Source organism: Panulirus ornatus, chromosome 14, assembly GCF_036320965.1.
Source record: "Panulirus ornatus isolate Po-2019 chromosome 14, ASM3632096v1, whole genome shotgun sequence".
Taxonomy (NCBI): domain Eukaryota; kingdom Metazoa; phylum Arthropoda; class Malacostraca; order Decapoda; family Palinuridae; genus Panulirus; species Panulirus ornatus.
Window position 1 is genome coordinate 41,597,906 of NC_092237.1, and position 17,913 is coordinate 41,615,818.

The window sequence follows — 17,913 nt, forward strand, 5'->3', positions numbered from 1 at the left end:
ATCCTGCAAGGGCGCCAAAGCCGCTAAAGACAATTAAGATAATTCTCAATGGTTCTCTTGATGGCTTAAGACGCCAATCTCAGACGTTACATCACATAAGTGATGTGATGTGCGACGTATGTGCTTCCTAGCTCACGTGAAGTCGTGGGGAATATATATAAACATGTACGTTTCTAATGGCGCAACTTTACAGGTATGGGGAACGCAGAATAAGCATCAAAGATGGACGCAGCTCCTCGCGCCTGGAGGCCAGGCTTGGCTAGCTATGGTCCTCACAGGTGCACCAACATGAATATTTGTGAAGGACTCATTACAGATGTGACTGTTGTCTGGGAGTGGGTGTTTATCGTGTGGCAAGGCAGCACAAGGCAATGTATTATGTGAATTTTACGTTTCTTCTTTTTTCCCCTCCTACTTATTCGCCGTTTCCCATGCTAGAAATGTAGTGCTAAGAGACGAAGAAATGCCGCTTTCGCTCATATCTATTATCTAGCTGTCATATGCAATGCACCGAAACCACAGTTCCCTATCCGCATCCAGGCCCCACCGACCTTTCCATGGTTTACTCTGGCTGCTTCACATGCCTTGGTTCAGTCCATTGACAGCACGTCGACACTTCTGTCTCACTTAAACTGTTATCCACATTGTTCTCAGACAGCGACTGCACGGAAATGTTTCTTGGCAAGTACTGAACCGTCCTCAGCACTTGGTTCTGTCACTCATGTAGAGATACAAATTCCTCAAACTCCAGCATGGGCTATACACTAAACTTGTTCAGGGAGTCATGATGTACCCCGAGGAAAGTTTTTACTTCCGCTGAAATCTTTCCCTTCCAGCGTCTCGGGTCCTGTGTTAGAGAGTCATAACTTGTTAGTCGTTCCCCGACTTGCACATGTCAGGGGAACCTGCTCTAGCTGGATGAGGCTGTGAAGTAAGGCACCCCCGGTCTCGGTGCTGGGGCCTTTACTATTTCTGATTCCCCTAAGTTTTTGCAGAACGAGATAGATTCTTACTTGAACACGTTTGATAACGATGCTAAAATCATGAGAGAAGTTTGAAGCAACAGGCATTGTGATGAGTCTTACATGAGATGAGGCTGTGGTGTGAGAAATAGCTTATGAAATCAGTCTCTAAGTATATGATGACAAGATGATGGGAAATATATCTAAGCATCCCAGACGGTCAGAACCACATCAGAGAAACACCGCCAAAGTCTGGCTTCCTCAGTGGATGAGTCACGATAGATTGCTGGAAGGGTTCCAGAGGAATGAAAGAAGACTGGTACCAGAACTGAATGACATGAGCTGCTGAGAGAGAGAAGGGAAGCTCTCGGGCTGGCTACTTCGGAAGAAAGAAATGTGGAAAGGAAGGACAGTTCTCGAACACCAGAGATGTTTCGTGAATCAGAGGGCGTAACTGGAAGGGAAGCAAGCGTACGGAGGGACGTGAGGAAGTGCACGAGGGGAGGCACGCATCTTCAGCAGCAGAGCTGTGGATTGGCAGATGAAGCTAAACCAGGAAGTACAGGTGACAATCAGTGGACAATTCAGACGACCAAACATCAGGAAAAGAGAGATAAGAGGCTGGACCCAGCGAATGCAAACCTCCTCACCACACACACACACACACACACACACACACACACACACACACATACACACACACTCAGTTATGTACGGTACGGTTTCTGGCTAAATGACCTGTAGCGACTGACGTGCATCACATCCAACAACATCCATTACAAGGCTCCGTCGAGAGAGTGATCAGTGTTCCAACCAATCAATCTCACTGGCCGGGTTCGAATTCCAGACAGGGCAGCCGGCTCACAGGTACCCCAGCTGTTCTTCCTCGCCTTCAGGGCGTAAGCTATTAAGAGACGGGGCATCTCGGGTGTAGAACCCTCTCCTCGCAACACACAAATAGCACCCTCACCACACAAGCAACAAATGCAAGAACAGCAGCTCAGAACAAAAAGAAAATATCAACACTGCAATATTGTACAACAGTGACAGGGGCTATGTAGCACGCAGGGAGAGTGGGTCTCGTCCCTGGGAGAGTAGGATGGCACCCAGGGAGATTAGGTTCCAGCCCTGAGAGAGTAGGGTGACTCCCAGGGAGGTTGGGTCCCAGCCCCGAGAGAGAAGGGCGGGGCCCAGGGCCCTTTGTGAGGTGGACGGCGGTATACATTTATGATCCTCTCCAACTTGGCCAGCGATGTGGAGCTCTTGTGTCTGTGGTGGGAGTCACGTTTCTCAAACACACACACACACACACACACACACACACACACACTCCTCCCAGTATATATATACACACATTACACACACTAGCGCCCGACTTTAAGACGATGTTAAACGCTCCTGTACGTTCACAACTTAATTCTCCCACGAGAAATTCAACACACAGCAGGAAGCGACGAGAATCGACTAGAAATCTGGAGGTATTTGGCATCGGTCGGTGTTTGTTGTCCCTAGCGCGATGTGTTCAGATGACGGGCCTCACGTCTGTCGCTCCCCTGCGTCTCCCAACCTTCACGTTACATGCAAACTTGTCTCTTAAGTTGATTTTATAGGCGTCTGTATACATGCCTATTTCGTTAACTTCCGTTAAAATGTTAGTATAGCCAGTAGCTTCCGTACGCCAGGGCTCTCAGTGTCGTGGGGGGTTTCGAACCTTTTGGTACCATCTTTGTTGCTACCTCAGCCACATGCTATTAGCTCTTTGTGTTTCTTATAGTTGCAGTGACCAAACTTGAGATGCACATTCTGGCTTTGGCCATATGTGGCTCGCAGCTTGCTGAATGCTGCCTTTTCTGTAAATTTAGATATTGCATTTGCCGGTAGACATTTGGTATGTTTAACTATTGGTCTATAATATGGGACTCTGGCGACAGGCTAGGGACGATATCGACTGCCAAATCTGTCATGTTTATATCACATTACATTATTTTATATTTACTCGAGTTGACTTTCATCAGTCATGTATCAGACCAACTTTGGAATGTGTCCAGGTCCTCTTGTGGAGTTTGTCCAGGTCCTCTTGTGGAGTGTGTCCAGGTCCTCTTGTGAAGTTTGTCCAGGTCCTCTTGTAGAGTTTGTCTAGGTCCTCTTGTGGAGTGTGTCCAGGTCCTCTTGTGGAGTGTGTCCAGGTCCTCTTGTGGAGTTTGTCTAGGTCCTCTTGTGGAGTGTGTCCAGGTCCTCTTGTGAAGTTTGTCCAGGTCCTCTTGTGGAGTTTGTCTAGGTCCTCTTGTGGAGTGTGTCCAGGTCCTCTTGTGAAGTTTGTCCAGGTCCTCTTGTGGAGTGTGTCCAGGTCCTCTTGTGGAGTTTGTCTAGGTCCTCTTGTGGAGTGTGTCCAGGTCCTCTTGTGGAGTTTGTCCAGGTCCTCTTGTGGAGTGTGTCCAGGTCCTCTTGTAGAGTGTGTCCAGGTCCTCTTGTGAAGTTTGTCCAGGTCCTCTTGTGGAGTTTGTCTAGGTCCTCTTGTAGAGTGTGTCCAGGTCCTCTTGTGGAGTTTGTCCAGGTCCTCTTGTGGAGTTTGTCTAGGTCCTCTTGTGGAGTTTGTTTAGGTCCTCTTGTGGAGTTTGTCCAGGTCCTCTTGTGGAGTTTGTTTAGGTCCTCTTGTGGAGTTTGTCCAGGTCCTCTTGTGGAGTTTGTCTAGGTCCTCTTGTGGAGTTTGTCTAGGTCCTCTTGTGACCTGATGCATTCTTCGCTTTCCACTTCCCTCATGACCTTTATATCATCTGCCAACATATTCACGTGGGAGTCCGTGCCTGCAGGCAAGCTGGTAAGTCATTTACAAGGATGAAGAAGAGTAAAGACCCGGACCAGAACCCTGCTGGATTCGACTGGTGAACCTCGACCTATTTCGAGACGTCTCCTTTGGCATGCGACCTTTGTTTCCTTCCACTAAGATGATCTTTGCTACCTGGAGGGAACTCTCCATTGTTTCTGCATAGTGTTCCAAAGTCTTAATCAAACCCCCATCCGGCACAGTCCCAAATATTTTTCTGATAATCTTCCGTCAAACGTTCCACCCAGCCTTCTCATTTGTCTACAACCGGGCTGACTGTCTCATACATATCCATGAGATTCATTACTCATGACCTCCTTTCTCTGAAACCGTCTGTGATTACTGTGGCGTCTTGCGGGGAGAGAGTTTAACACTCATATTGTCCCGTCTCGTAACCTTGTATAAATGTACCATGTCTTTATTTCCATGTATGTATGTTCACACACACACACACACACACACACACACACACACACACACACACACACACACACACACACACACACACACACACACACTCTAGCCTACGTCTGGTACCCATTTCATCGACCAGCCCCAGGAGAGGATGAACAGTTGGATGGACTGTGGGACGGCTACCGCAACCAGGGTTCGAATCTTTGCCGGTTTCATACCAGGTGGCCCGTGCATGCATGATGGTCTGTAACGGCATGATGGGCCAGACCTCACGCCACGGGCAAGAGGGCCAGACCTCACGTCCTGGTCAGGAGGACCAGACCTCACGACATGGTCAGGAGGACCAAACCTCACGTCCTGGTCAGGGACCAGACTTCACGTCCTGGTCAGGAGGACCAGACCTTACGACCTGCTCAGGAGGACCAGACCTCACGTCCTGGTCAGGAGGACCAGACCTCATGACCTGGTCAGAACCAGGTCAGGAGAACCAGACCTCATGACCTAGTCAGGATCAGGTCAGGAGAACCAGACTTCACGTCCTGGTCAGGAGGACCAGACTTCATGACCTGGTCAGGAGGACCAGACCTCACGTCCTGGTCAGGAGGACCAGACGTCATGACCTGGTCAGGAGGACCAGACCTTACGACCTGCTCAGGAGGACCAGACCTCACGTCCTGGTCAGGAGGACCAGACGTCATGACCTGGTCAGGAGGACCAGACCTCACGTCCTGGTCAGGAGGACCAGACGTCATGACCTGGTCAGGAGGACCAGACCTCACGTCCTGGTCAGGAGGACCAGACCTCACGACCTGGTCAGGAGGACCAGACCTTACGACCTGCTCAGGAGGACCAGACCTCACGTCCTGGTCAGGAGGACCAGACCTCACGTCCTGGTCAGGAGGACCAGACCTCACGTCCTGGTCAGGAGGACCAGACCTCATGACCTGGTCAGAACCAGGTCAGGAGAACCAGACCTCATGACCTAGTCAGGATCAGGTCAGGAGAACCAGACCTCACGTCCTGGTCAGGGACCAGACGTCATGACCTGGTCAGGAGGACCAGACCTTACGACCTGGTCAGGAGGGCCAGACCTCAAGACTTGGTCAGAAGGACCAGACCTCACGTCCTGGTCAGGAGGACCAGACCTCACGTCCTGGTCAGGAGGACCAGACGTCATGACCTGGTCAGGAGGAACAGACCTCACGACCTGGTCAGGAGGACCAGACGTCATGACCTGGTCAGGAGGAACAGACCTCACGACCTGGTCAGGAGGACCAGACCTCACGACCTGGTCAGGAGGACCAGACCTCACGTCCTGGTCAGGAGGACCAGACCTCACGTCCTGGTCAGGAGGACCAGACCTCACGTCCTGGTCAGGAGGACCAGGCCTCACGTCCTGGTCAGGAGGGCCTGACCTCACGTCCTGGTCAGGAGGGCCAGACCTCACGTCAGTGGGCGGTGATGACCATACATACATCCTTGTTCGTTACTGTTGACCCAGATCAGACCACAGCAGATCTGACCTTCTCAATCATAAATCGCAGATCTCGTCCTCAGCTACACTTTCCTAACACTGTAATGTAGCCAACTGTTATGATACAGCCAAGAACAACGACAGAACAGATGCAGTTATCAAGTGTTGGCTCGTGTGTTTTTTTATTTCGTGTGTGTGTGTGTGTGTGTGTGTGTGTGTGTGTGTGTGTGTGTGTGTGTGTGTGTGTGTGTGTCGACCCGGCCAGGTGTGCACGCCTCGGTTCCTGGGCCCAGATCAAACCAGTTGGGGCAGGACGATGCTCCCAGTGACCCAGCGTTGGGGCAGGACGGTGCTCCCAGTGACCCAGCGTTGGGGCAAGACGGTGCTCCCAGTGACCCAGCGTTGGGGCAGGACGATGCTCCCAGTGACCCAGCGTTGGGGCAGGACGGTGCTCCCAGTGACCCAGCGTTGGGGCAGGACGATGCTCCCAGTGACCCAGCGTTGGGGCAGGACGGTGCTCCCAGTGACCCAGCGTTGGGGCAGGACGATGCTCCCAGTGACCCAGCGTTGGGGCAGGACGGTGCTCCCAGTGACCCAGCGTTGGGGCAGGACGGTGCTCCCAGTGACCCAGCGTTGGGGCAAGACGATGCTCCCAGTGACCCAGCGTTGGGGCAGGACGATGCTCCCAGTGACCCAGCGTTGGGGCAGGACGGTGCTCCCAGTGACCCAGCGTTGGGGCAGGACGGTGCTCCCAGTGACCTAGCGTTGGGGCAGGACGGTGCTCCCAGTGACCCAGCGTTGGGGCAGGACGGTGCTCCCAGTGACCCAGCGTTGGGGCAAGACGGTGCTCCCAGTGACCCAGCGTTGGGGCAGGACGATGCTCCCAGTGACCCAGCGTTGGGGCAGGACGTATCTCCCAGTGACCCAGCGTTGGGGCAGGACGGTGCTCCCAGTGACCCAGCGTTGGGGCAGGACGTATCTCCCAGTGACCCAGCGTTGGGGCAGGACGGTGCTCCCAGTGACCCAGCGTTGGGGCAGGACGGTGCTCCCAGTGACCCAGCGTTGGGGCAGGACGATGCTCCCAGTGACCCAGCGTTGGGGCAGGACGGTGCTCCCAGTGACCCAGCGTTGAGGACGTCACCTCCCTGCTCCTGCTGGGTCGACCCTTAACAACAATACACATCCCAGACGAGAATAGAGTCGGCAAGACATCTGAGGCTGAGCCGCGCCTCCTCCTTCAACCACGCCGCCCCGAGAAAAACCGACCAGGGTGCGTCGGACGCCATCCAAAGGAGTTAATTCGGTCGTGTTTACCCCGGGAGCCGCCCACGCCAGCCTCATCTCACGTGGGGGCGTGGGGAGCGACCTGAGTGGGCATGGGGAGTGTACCAAGGGGACATGGGGAGCAGACCCAGGGGACGTGGGGAGTTCACCAAGAGGGCGTGGGGAGCGTTCATAAGGGGCTTAAGAAGTGGATCAGCAGTTGATTATGAGCCATAGGACAGGTGAAGTAAGGGAGGCACGAAGTTTGTATATATATATATATATATATATATATATATATATATATATATATATATATATATATATATATATATATATATATATATATATATATATATTAATGTATATTTGCCATTTCCCGAGTTCGCGAGATAGCGTTATGAACAGAGAACTAAGCCCTAGAGGGAATATCCTCATTTGACCCCCTTCTCTGTTCCTTTTCTTTAGAAATGTAATAAAAAAGAGGGGAGGATTTCCAGCCCCCCGCTCCCTCCCCTTTTAGTCGCCTTCTACGACACGCAGGGAATACGTGGGAAGTATTCTTTCTCCCCTATCCCCAGGGATAATACACACACACACACACACACACACATATATATACATATATATATATATATATATATATATATATATATATATATATATATATATATATATATATATATATATATATATGACTCATGGTGAGGTGCCTGAGGATTGGCGGAATGCGTGCATAGTGCCATTGTACAAAGGCAAAGGGGATAAGAGTGAGTGCTCAAATTACAGAGGTATAAGTTTGTTGAGTATTCCTGGTAAATTATATGGGAGGGTATTGATTGAGAGGGTGAAGGCATGTACAGAGCATCAGATTGGGAAAGAGCAGTGCGGTTTCAGAAGTGGTAGAGGATGTGTGGATCAGGTGTTTGCTTTGAAGAATGTATGTGAGAAATACTTAGAAAAGCAAATGGATTTGTATGTAGCATTTATGGATCTGGAGAAGGCATATGATAGAGTTGATAGAGATGCTCTGTGGAAGGTATTAAGAATATATGGTGTGGGAGGCAAGTTGTTAGAAGCAGTGAAAAGTTTTTATCGAGGATGTAAGGCATGTGTACGTGTAGGAAGAGAGGAAAGTGATTGGTTCTCAGTGAATGTAGGTTTGCGGCAGGGGTGTGTGATGTCTCCATGGTTGTTTAATTTGTTTATGGATGGGGTTGTAAGGGAGGTAAATGCAAGAGTCCTGGAAAGAGGGGCAAGTATGAAGTCTGTTGGGGATGAGAGAGCTTGGGAAGTGAGTCAGTTGTTGTTCGCTGATGATACAGCGCTGGTGGCTGATTCATGTGAGAAACTGCAGAAGCTGGTGACTGAGTTTGGTAAAGTGTGTGGAAGAAGAAAGTTGAGAGTAAATGTGAATAAGAGCAAGGTTATTAGGTACAGTAGGGGTGAGGGTCAAGTCAATTGGGAGGTGAGTTTGAATGGAGAAAAACTGGAGGAAGTGAAGTGTTTTAGATATCTGGGAGTGGATCTGTCAGCGGATGGAACCATGGAAGCGGAAGTGGATCATAGGGTGGGGGAGGGGGCGAAAATTTTGGGAGCCTTGAAAAATGTGTGGAAGTCGAGAACATTATCTCGGAAAGCAAAAATGGGTATGTTTGAGGGAATAGTGGTTCCAACAATGTTGTATGGTTGCGAGGCGTGGGCTATGGATAGAGATGTGCGCAGGAGGATGGATGTGCTGGAAATGAGATGTTTGAGGACAATGTGTGGTGTGAGGTGGTTTGATCGAGTAAGTAACGTAAGGGTAAGAGAGAGGTGTGGAAATAAAAAGAGCGTGGTTGAGAGAGCAGAAGAGGGTGTTTTGAAATGGTTTGGGCACATGGAGAGAATGAGTGAGGAGAGATTGACCAAGAGGATATATGTGTCGGAGGTGGAGGGAACGAGGAGAAGAGGGAGACCAAATTGGAGGTGGAAAGATGGAGTGAAAAAGATTTTGTGTGATCGGGGCCTGAACATGCAGGAGGGTGAAAGGAGGGCAAGAAATAGAGTGAATTGGAGTCATGTGGTATACAGGGGTTGACGTGCTGTCAGTGGATTGAAGCAAGGCATGTGAAGCGTCTGGGGTAAACCATGGAAAGCTGTGTAGGTATGTATATTTGCGTGTGTGGACGTGTGTATGTACATGTGTATGGGGGGGGGGGGGTTGGGCCATTTCTTTCGTCTGTTTCCTTGCGCTACCTCGCAAACGCGGGAGACAGCGACAAAGTATAAAAAAAAAAAAAAAAATATATATATATATATATATATATATATATATATATATATATATATATATATATATATATATATATATATATATATGAATGTACCTTACCTTCCTCTCCCAAAAGTTCCTTCTTTCCATATGAAGGTCGTGCAGCACTCAGGAAGCTGGCCTCGTCTACCGCTCAGGACCACAGATCATGAAGTGTTGTGTGTGTGTGTGTGTGTGTGTGTGTGTGTGTGTGTGTGTGTGTGTGTGTGTGTGTGTGTGTGTGTGTGTGTTTGGTCAGTGTGCTATTTGCTGGGGCTAGGGGAGGAGGGAGGATGGATCTGCGAGTAGAGGTTACTAAGGTAATCTTTTGATTTCTCCTTGGAATGATTGGTGGTTAGTTATAGGGTTGGCTGGGTCATCTGGTGATGTTGTGCAGGAAAACTCTTATCACTAAACACCCACTGGCGTACTGAACTGACGTGAAGCAGGAGACTGTTGCCAACCAAGATAGCGTTCATCGACCTAAGGCTTTCAGCGAACCGGGTTGTAGTGGGGTACAGCCACTGGGGTCTGTTGTCTGGTGTGGTCTGTTGTCTGGTGTGGTCTGTTGTCTGGTGTGGTTTGTTGTCTGGTGTGGTCTGTTGTCTGGTGTGGTCTATTGTCTGATGTGGTCTGTTGTCTGGTGTGGTATGTTGTCTGGTGTGGTCTGTTGTCTGGTGTGGTCTGTTGTCTGGTGAGGTCTGTTGTCTGGTGTGGTCTGTTGTCTGGTGTGGTCTGTTGTCTGGTGAGGTCTGTTGTCTGGTGTGGTCTGTTGTCTGGTGTGGTCTGTTGTCTGGTGTGGTCTATTGTCTGATGTGGTCTGTTGTCTGGTGTGGTATGTTGTCTGGTGTGGTCTGTTGTCTGGTGAGGTTTGTTTATTCTATGTTGTTAAGTGGGCTGTAGTATTGTGTTGCCTGATGTGGTCCGTTGTATTCTGTTGTCTGGTGTGTTCTGTTGCTTGGTCTGAAGTGTTGCCTGCTCTCTCTCTCTCTCTCTCTCTCTCTCTCTCTCTCTCTCTCTCTCTCTCTCTCTCTCTCTCTCTCTCTCTCTCTCTCTCTCTCTCTCTCTCTCTCTCTCTCTTAGTGGAAAGTGAGGTGGGTTGACGTGGTGATGACGCAAGCAGCCTCCTTCATACTACTAAATGAGGTATCATGACGTATGTCTGGATGATATACCTTTGTTCTTATATATATATATATATATATATATATATATATATATATATATATATATATATATATATATATATATATATATATATATATATATATTGTTTAAAAAGCGAGATATACATAAGTATAAGTATGTAAGTAGGAGAGATGGCCAGAGAGCGTTATTGGATTACGTGTTAATTGACAGGCGCGCGAAAGAGAGACTTTTGGATGTTAATGTGCTGAGAGGTGCAACTGGAGGGATGTCTGATCATTATCTTGTGGAGGCTAAGGTGAAGATTTGTATGGGTTTTCAGAAAAGAAGCGTGAATGTTGGGGTGAAGAGGGTGGTGAGAGTAAGTGAGCTTGGGAAGGAGACTTGTGTGAGGAAGTACCAGGAGAGACTGAGTACAGAACGGAAAAAGGTGAGAACAATGGAAGTAAGGGGAGTGGGGGAGGAATGGGATATATTTAGGGAATCACTGATGGATTGAGCAAAAGATGCTTGTGGCATGAGAAGAGTGGGAGGTGGGTTGATTAGAAAGGGTAGTGAGTGGTGGGATGAAGAAGTAAGATTATTAGTGAAAGAGAAGAGAGAGGCATTTGGACGATTTTTGCAGGGAAAAAATGCAATTGAGTGGGAGATGTATAAAAGAAAGAGACAGGAGGTCAAGAGAAAGGTGCAAGAGGTGAAAAAGAGGGCAAATGAGAGTTGGGGTGAGAGAGTATCATCAAATTTTAGGGAGAATAAAAAGATGTTCTGGAAGGAGGTAAGTAAAGTGCGTAAGACAAGGGAGCAAATGGAAACTTCAGTGAAGGGCGCAAATGGGGAGGTGATAACAAGTAGTGGTGATGTGAGAAGGAAATGGAGTGAGTATTTTGAAGGTTTGTTGAATGTGTTTGATGATAGAGTGGCAGATATAGGGTGTTTTGGTCGAGGTGGTGTGCAAAGTGAGAGGGTTAGGGAAAATGATTTGGTAAACAGAGAAGAGGTAGTAAAAGCTTTGTGAAAGATGAAAGCCAGCAAGGCAGCAGGTTTGGATGGTATTGCAGTAGAATTTATTAGAAAAGGGGGTGACTGTATTATTGACTGGTTGGTAAGGTGATTTAATGTATGTATGACTCATGGTGAGGTGCCTGAGGATTGGCGGAATGCGTGCATAGTGCCATTGTACAAAGGCAAAGGGTATAAGAGTGAGTGCTCAAATTACAGAGGTATAAGTTTGTTGAGTATTCCTGGTAGATTAGATGGGAGGGTATTGATTGAGAGGGTGAAGGCATGTACAGAGCATCAGATTGGGGAAGAGCAGTGTGGTTTCAGAAGTGGTAGAGGATGTGTGGATCAGGTGTTTGCTTTGAAGAATGTATGTGAGAAATACTTAGAAAAGCAAATGGATTTGTATGTAGCATTTATGGATCTGGAGAAGGCATATGATAGAGTTGATAGAGATGCTCTGTGGAAGGTATTAAAAATAGATGGTGTGGGAGGCAAGTTGTTAGAAGCAGTGAAAAGTTTTTATCGAGGATGTAAGGCATGTGTACGTGTAGGAAGAGAGGAAAGTGATTGGCTCTCAGTGAATGTAGGTTTGCGGCAGGGGTGTGTGATGTCTCCATCGTTGTTTAATTTGTTTATGGATGGGGTTGTTAGGGAGGTGAATGCAAGAGTTTTGGAAAGAGGGGCAAGTATGAAGTCTGTTGGGGATGAGAGAGCTTGGGAAGTGAGTCAGTTGTTGTTCGCTGATGATACAGCGCTGGTGGCTGATTCATGTGAGAAACTGCAGAGGCTGGTGACTGAGTTTGGTAAAGTGTGTGAAAGAAGAAAGTTAAGAGTAGATGTGAATAAGAGCAAGGTTATTAGGTACAGTAGGGTTGAAGGTCAAGTCAACTGGGAGGTAAGTTTGAATGGAGAAAAACTGGAGGAAGTAAATTGTTTTAGATATCTGGGAGTGGATCTGGCAGCGGATGGAACCATGGAAGCGGAAGTGGGTCATAGGGTGGGGGAGGGGGCGAAAATTCTGGGAGCCTTGAAGAATGTGTGGAAGTCGAGAACATTATCTCGGAAAGCAAAAATGGGTATGTTTGAAGGAATAGTGGTTCCAACAATGTTGTATGGTTGCGAGGCGTGGGCTATAGATAGAGTTGTGCGCAGGAGGATGGATGTGCTGGAAATGAGATGTTTGAGGACAATGTGTGGTGTGAGGTGATTGGATCGAGTAAGTAACGTAAGGGTAAGAGAGATGTGTGGAAATAAAAAGAGCGTGGTTGAGAGAGCAGAAGAGGGTGTTTTGAAATGGTTTGGGCACATGGAGAGAATGAGTGAGGAAAGATTGACCAAGAGGATATATGTGTCGGAGGTGGAGGGAACGAGGAGAAGTGGGAGACCAAATTGGAGGTGGAAAGATGGAGTGAAAAAGATTTTGTGTGATCGGGGCCTGAACATGCAGGAGGGTGAAAGGAGGGCAAGGAATAGAGTGAATTGGAGCGATGTGGTATACCGGGGTTGACGTGCTGTCAGTGGATTGAATCAGGGCATGTGAAGCGTCTGGGGTAAACCATGGAAAGCTGTGTAGGTATGTATATTTGCGTGTGTGGACGTATGTATATACATGTGTATGGGGGTGGGTTGGGCCATTTCTTTCGTCTGTTTTCTTGCGCTACCTCGCAAACGCGGGAGACAGCGGCAAAAAAAAAAACAAAATATATATATTCTTAAAGAGTCCACGGGAAAAATGAAACACGACAAGTTCCCAAGTGCACTTTCGTGTAATAATCACATCATCAGGGGAGGCACAAAAGAGAAATATAAGTCAGTTGATATACAACGAAGAGACGTAGTAAAGTTATCCAATTTGTATAAACCATCACTAATATTAAGATTATAATTCTTTGTGTATTTAATGATAAAAGATTCAATGATATTTCACGCGGTAATAGAGTTAGAGTTAATAACTGAGATGGCATTACTCCAGTCAATACAATGATCATAGTTTTCAACGTGATTAAAAAAGGCATTTGATTCTTGTCCCGTTCTTATACTATACTTATGTTGCTTAAGTCTAACAGAAAGATCCTTACCAGTCTGTCCAACATGAAACTTATCACAATTTCCACATGGCACTTAATAGATGCACCCAGGAGAATTTTCTGGTGAATTCCTGATTAAGATATTCTTTAAAGTATTATTGTTGCTAAAGGCAACATTTACATTAAAGGATTTAAGCGACATAGGAAGTAAAGTAAAATTATCATTAAAAGGGAGAACTGAAAGATTCTTGGTGTCAGTGGGAGGTTTGGGCTCAATTCTATGAAATGATTTCTTTGCTAACTTCAGGGATTTATCAATGAAAGATCTGGTTCCCAAGTTCACAAGCATTACAACATTCAGTGGTATCCAGTTCCCGAGCGTTACAACATCCAGTGGTATCCAGTTCCCAAGCGTTACAACATCCAGTGGTATCCAGTTCCCAAGCGTTACAACATCCAGTGGTATCCAGTTCCCGAGCGTTACAACATCCAGTTGTATCCAGTTCCCAAGCGTTACATCCAGTGGTATCCAGTTCCCAAGCGTTACAACATCCAGTGGTATCCAGTTCCCAAGCGTTACATCCAGTGGTATCCAGTTCCCAAGCGATCCGTCAGGGTTTGAAACGTTCCCGGAGGAAGGTGTGTAATGTCAGGAATTTCCCGAGGGAGCCAAGTGAGGGTCGGGAGGAGTTTGTGGTATCGTCTCATAATTTCAGAATGTTCCCGAGCGAGCGCGCGCGCGGGCAGGAGGAGGGTACTTAAATAGTCTTTTGTGATAGGAAAGGCAAGTTCCGAACAAGCGAAACGATTGGGTAAGTTTTCGAGTAAAATAGTAATGGACAGATCCTAATTAGTCTGACTGGTGATGGGTAATTACCAGTCTGTATACAGCGAGGGAATTGCCAGGCGTGTGAATGCTAACACTCATATACATATGCCAGTATCTCATCCACTTCCTGGGCAGCATCGGAATCTATGGCTGCTACGGTGACGTATTTTCGGGAAAATATTTCATTGTTTGTGGGAAGATTGAAGATTGGAGAGGGAAAATGGCAGAGTGAATGGTACTGCCACTGAACAATGTCTTCCGGCATTCAGGGTGTGGTGGTCAGAGTGGAAGGGAGTGTTTGTGGTGAGCGAATGCGCAGTGGCCAGGGAAGTGGTGGTAGCCAGGGAGGGCAGGCGTGGTAGTGATGAGGGAGGGTGTGGTAGCCAGGGAAGGCGGGCGCGGTGGTGATGAGGGAGGTGTGGTAGCCAGGGAGGACGGGCGTGGTGGTGATGAGGGAGGTTGTGGTAGCCAGGAAGGGCGGGCGTGGTAGTGATGAGGGAAGGCGAGGTAGCCAGGGAGGGCGGCCGTGGTAGTAATGAGGGAGGGCGAGGTAGCCAGGGAGGGCGGGCGTGGTAGTAATGAGGGAGGGCGAGGTAGCCAGGGAGGGCGGGCGTGGTAGTGATGAGGGAGGGCGAGGTAGCCAGGGAGGGCGGGCGTGGTAGTGATGAGGGAGGGCGAGGTAGCCAGGGAGGGCGGGCGTGGTAGTGATGAGGGAGGGCGAGGTAGCCAGGGAGGGCGGGCGTGGTAGTGATGAGGGAGGATGTGGCAGCCAGGGAGGACGGGCGTGGTAGTGATGAGGGAGGGTGTGGTAGCCATGAGGGCGCGCGCGGTGGTGATGAGGGAGGTGTGGTATCCAGGGATGGCGGGCGTGGTAGTGATGAGGGAGGGTGTGGTAGCCAGGGAGGGATGGCGTGGTAGTGATGAGGGAGGGCGAGGTAACCAGGGAGGGCGGGCGTGGTAGTGATGAGGGAGGGCGAGGTAGCCAGGGAGGGCGAGCGTGGTAGTAATGAGGGAGGGTGTGGTAGCCAGGGAAGGCGGGCGTGGTAGTAGTGAAGGAGGGCGAGATAGCCAGGGAGGGCGGGCGCGGTGGTGATGAGGGAGGTGTGGTAGCCAGGGAGGGCGGGCGTGGTAGTAATGAGGAAGGGTGTGGTAGCCAGGGAGGGCGGGCGTGGTAGTGATGAGGAAGGGTGTGGTAGCCAGGGAGGGCGGGCGCGGTGGTGATGAGGGAAGTGTGGTAGCCAGGGAGGGCGGGCGTGGTAGCGATGAGAGAGGGTGTGGTAGCCAGGGATGGCGGGCGTGGTAGTGATGAGGGAGGGTGTGGTAGCCAGGGAGGGCGGGCGTGGTAGTGATGAGGGAGGGTGTGGTAGCCAGGGAGGGCGCGCGCGGTGGTGATGAGGGAGGGTGTGGTAGCCAGGGAGGGCGGGCGTGGTAGTGATGAGGGAGGGTGTGGTAGCCAGGGAGGGCGCGCGCGGTGGTGATGAGGGAGGGTGTGGTAGCCAGGGAGGGCGGGCGTGGTAGTGATGAGGGAGGGTGTGGTAGCCAGGGAGGGCGGGCGTGGTAGTGATGAGGGAGGATGTGGTAGCCAGGGAGGGCGCGCGCGGTGGTGTTGAGGGAGGGTGTGGTAGCCAGGGAGGGCGGGCGTGGTAGTGATGAGGGAGGGTGTGGTAGCCAGGGAGGGCTCGATTCTGCTGGTCAATGTGGATGGTACTGGAAAGATCCTCATCAGTCTAGATCGTGCTGGAAAGTTCATAGTCACTTTGGATGACGCTGGAAAGTTCCTGGTCATTCTAAAGGAAAGTTCCTACTCCAGGAGAATACTCCTGGAAAGCTCAGAATCATTCTAAATGGTCCTGGAAAAAGTTCTTGCCATCTGTCTGAATGGTGCTGTAAGCTATTCTTCAAGTTCGATAAGGCTGAAAAATACCTAAGAGAGTTATATGGAACCGAAAAATTCGTGAGAAAGCTAAATGAAACTAGAAAGTTCCTGAGCAAACTACGTGTGCTTGGAAAGTTCCTGGGCAACTTCACTTGTGTCTGAAAAGTTTCTGGGCAAACTTTGTTCAGTTAAAATGTTTTAAAAGTTCGAGTGGAAACGTGTGCAGCCACGAAGGTAAGATACATTACATCCCCTGCCTGCGTGGTGTACGTGTTCTCAGGACACAATTGTTACTGATCTCCCTGGTGGGTCTACAGCACAGCTTAGTCAGACGGGAGCTGGTATCATGTGAGGCTGGTGGATGTGTGATCTGCTGGATGACTGAAACATATAACTTGTCAGGTAAGGACACCATACAGTCTGAGAGGCCTGGAACATTTTCCATTTGGGATTTATTATCCCTGCGCGGCTGGAACGCCATGCGTGGCTGGAGCGTCGTGCGTGGCTGGAACACCGTATGTAACAGGAACGCTGTGCGTGGCTGGAACACTGTGCGTGGCTGGAACACTGTGCGTGGCTGGAACACTGTGCGTGGCTGGAACACCATGCTTGGCTGGAACACTGTGCGTGGTTGGAACACCATGCTTGGCTGGAACACTGTGCGTGGCTGGAACACTGTGCGTGGCTGGAGCACTGTGCGTGGTTGGAACACCATGCTTGGCTGGAACACCATGCTTGGCTGGAACACTGTGCGTGGCTGGAACACCATGCTTGGCTGGAACACCATGCTTGGCTGGAACACCATGCTTGGCTGGAACACTGTGCGTGGCTGGAACACCATGCAGGGCTGGAACTTCCTCTATGCGCTTATACCATTTTCTTTGAGGATGCATTTCTCATCATGTTGTGCCGGTACACACAGTGTGTGTGTGTGTGTGTGTGTGTGTGTGTGTGTGTGTACCGGCCCACATATACTCACACATACCAATCAGTATGTGAGACTGGAACAATGTTGTGATGTGGAATGCTTCATACTGATGATGACTCTCGTTGTGGGCTACACAAGTCTCCCCAGAGATGATAGTTTAAACAGATCAAGTTCTCGTTGAGGTATCACTTCCCAAAGTGGCCACTTCCCCTCAGAGGTACCAGTTCCACAGAGGTACCTGTATCCCCTGAGATACGAGTTCCCCTTGAGGTATCAGTTCTCAAAAGTGCCAGTTCCCCTAGAGGCACCATTCACTTACGTGGAACTGTTATTCTGTTATAACATCCATTGTCTAGTCTAGTAACACTTGCCATGCGTGGATGTAACGCTCTACATAAAGATCGAGGACTTACAACATATTGCGTGGGGATGGGGGATGGGGGGGGGGGGGGGGGGGGAATGAGGTTGTAACACATCGTCTAGGGATGGGACGCTTGCCTTGTAGGATTGTGACCAACACCCAGCGGGACTATGGTTCTAGAATACGCACCAAGTAGAACCGTAACACACGCCAGGTTGGGCTGCAACACCCGTTGGATCTCTCATGGCCCACACGGGGTTGGAAAACTTACCATGTGGGGTTCGAGGTTGTCGGGCTCCCCAGCGCAGTTGAGGTTGGTGATTTGCTCCCCAGCGGCGAATTTCTTGTCCGGCATCTTGACGAAGGAGCTGGAGGTCGGCAGGTGAGGATGAGTGGAGGAACTTTCTGACGAAGGAAGTCGTGGAGAAGCAATCGGTGTGTCGAGGAGGTTTGAAGAAGGGAGAAGAGGTTAAAACCTTCGTAATGACCACAGCACAAGTTGACGAGACTCTCC

At 49.5% G+C, this 17,913-nt stretch overlaps 1 protein-coding gene across 4 annotated transcripts in view; it reads right to left on the reverse strand.

Moving 5' to 3' along the window:
- Nucleotides 1-17,913, reverse strand: part of LOC139753346 (myophilin-like) — a 55,695-nt gene that overhangs the window by 37,564 nt on the left and 218 nt on the right. For all 4 annotated transcript variants that reach the window (XR_011713689.1, XR_011713687.1, XR_011713688.1 and 1 more), the window contains exon 1: nt 17,671-17,913. This exon is cut by the window's right edge and continues 218 nt beyond it. Coding sequence is in view for 1 of the 4 variants with exons in the window: in XM_071669700.1 (XP_071525801.1) it covers nt 17,671-17,754 (84 nt within the window). In the remaining 3 variants the exon portion in view is untranslated. The remainder of the gene's footprint in view (nt 1-17,670) is intronic.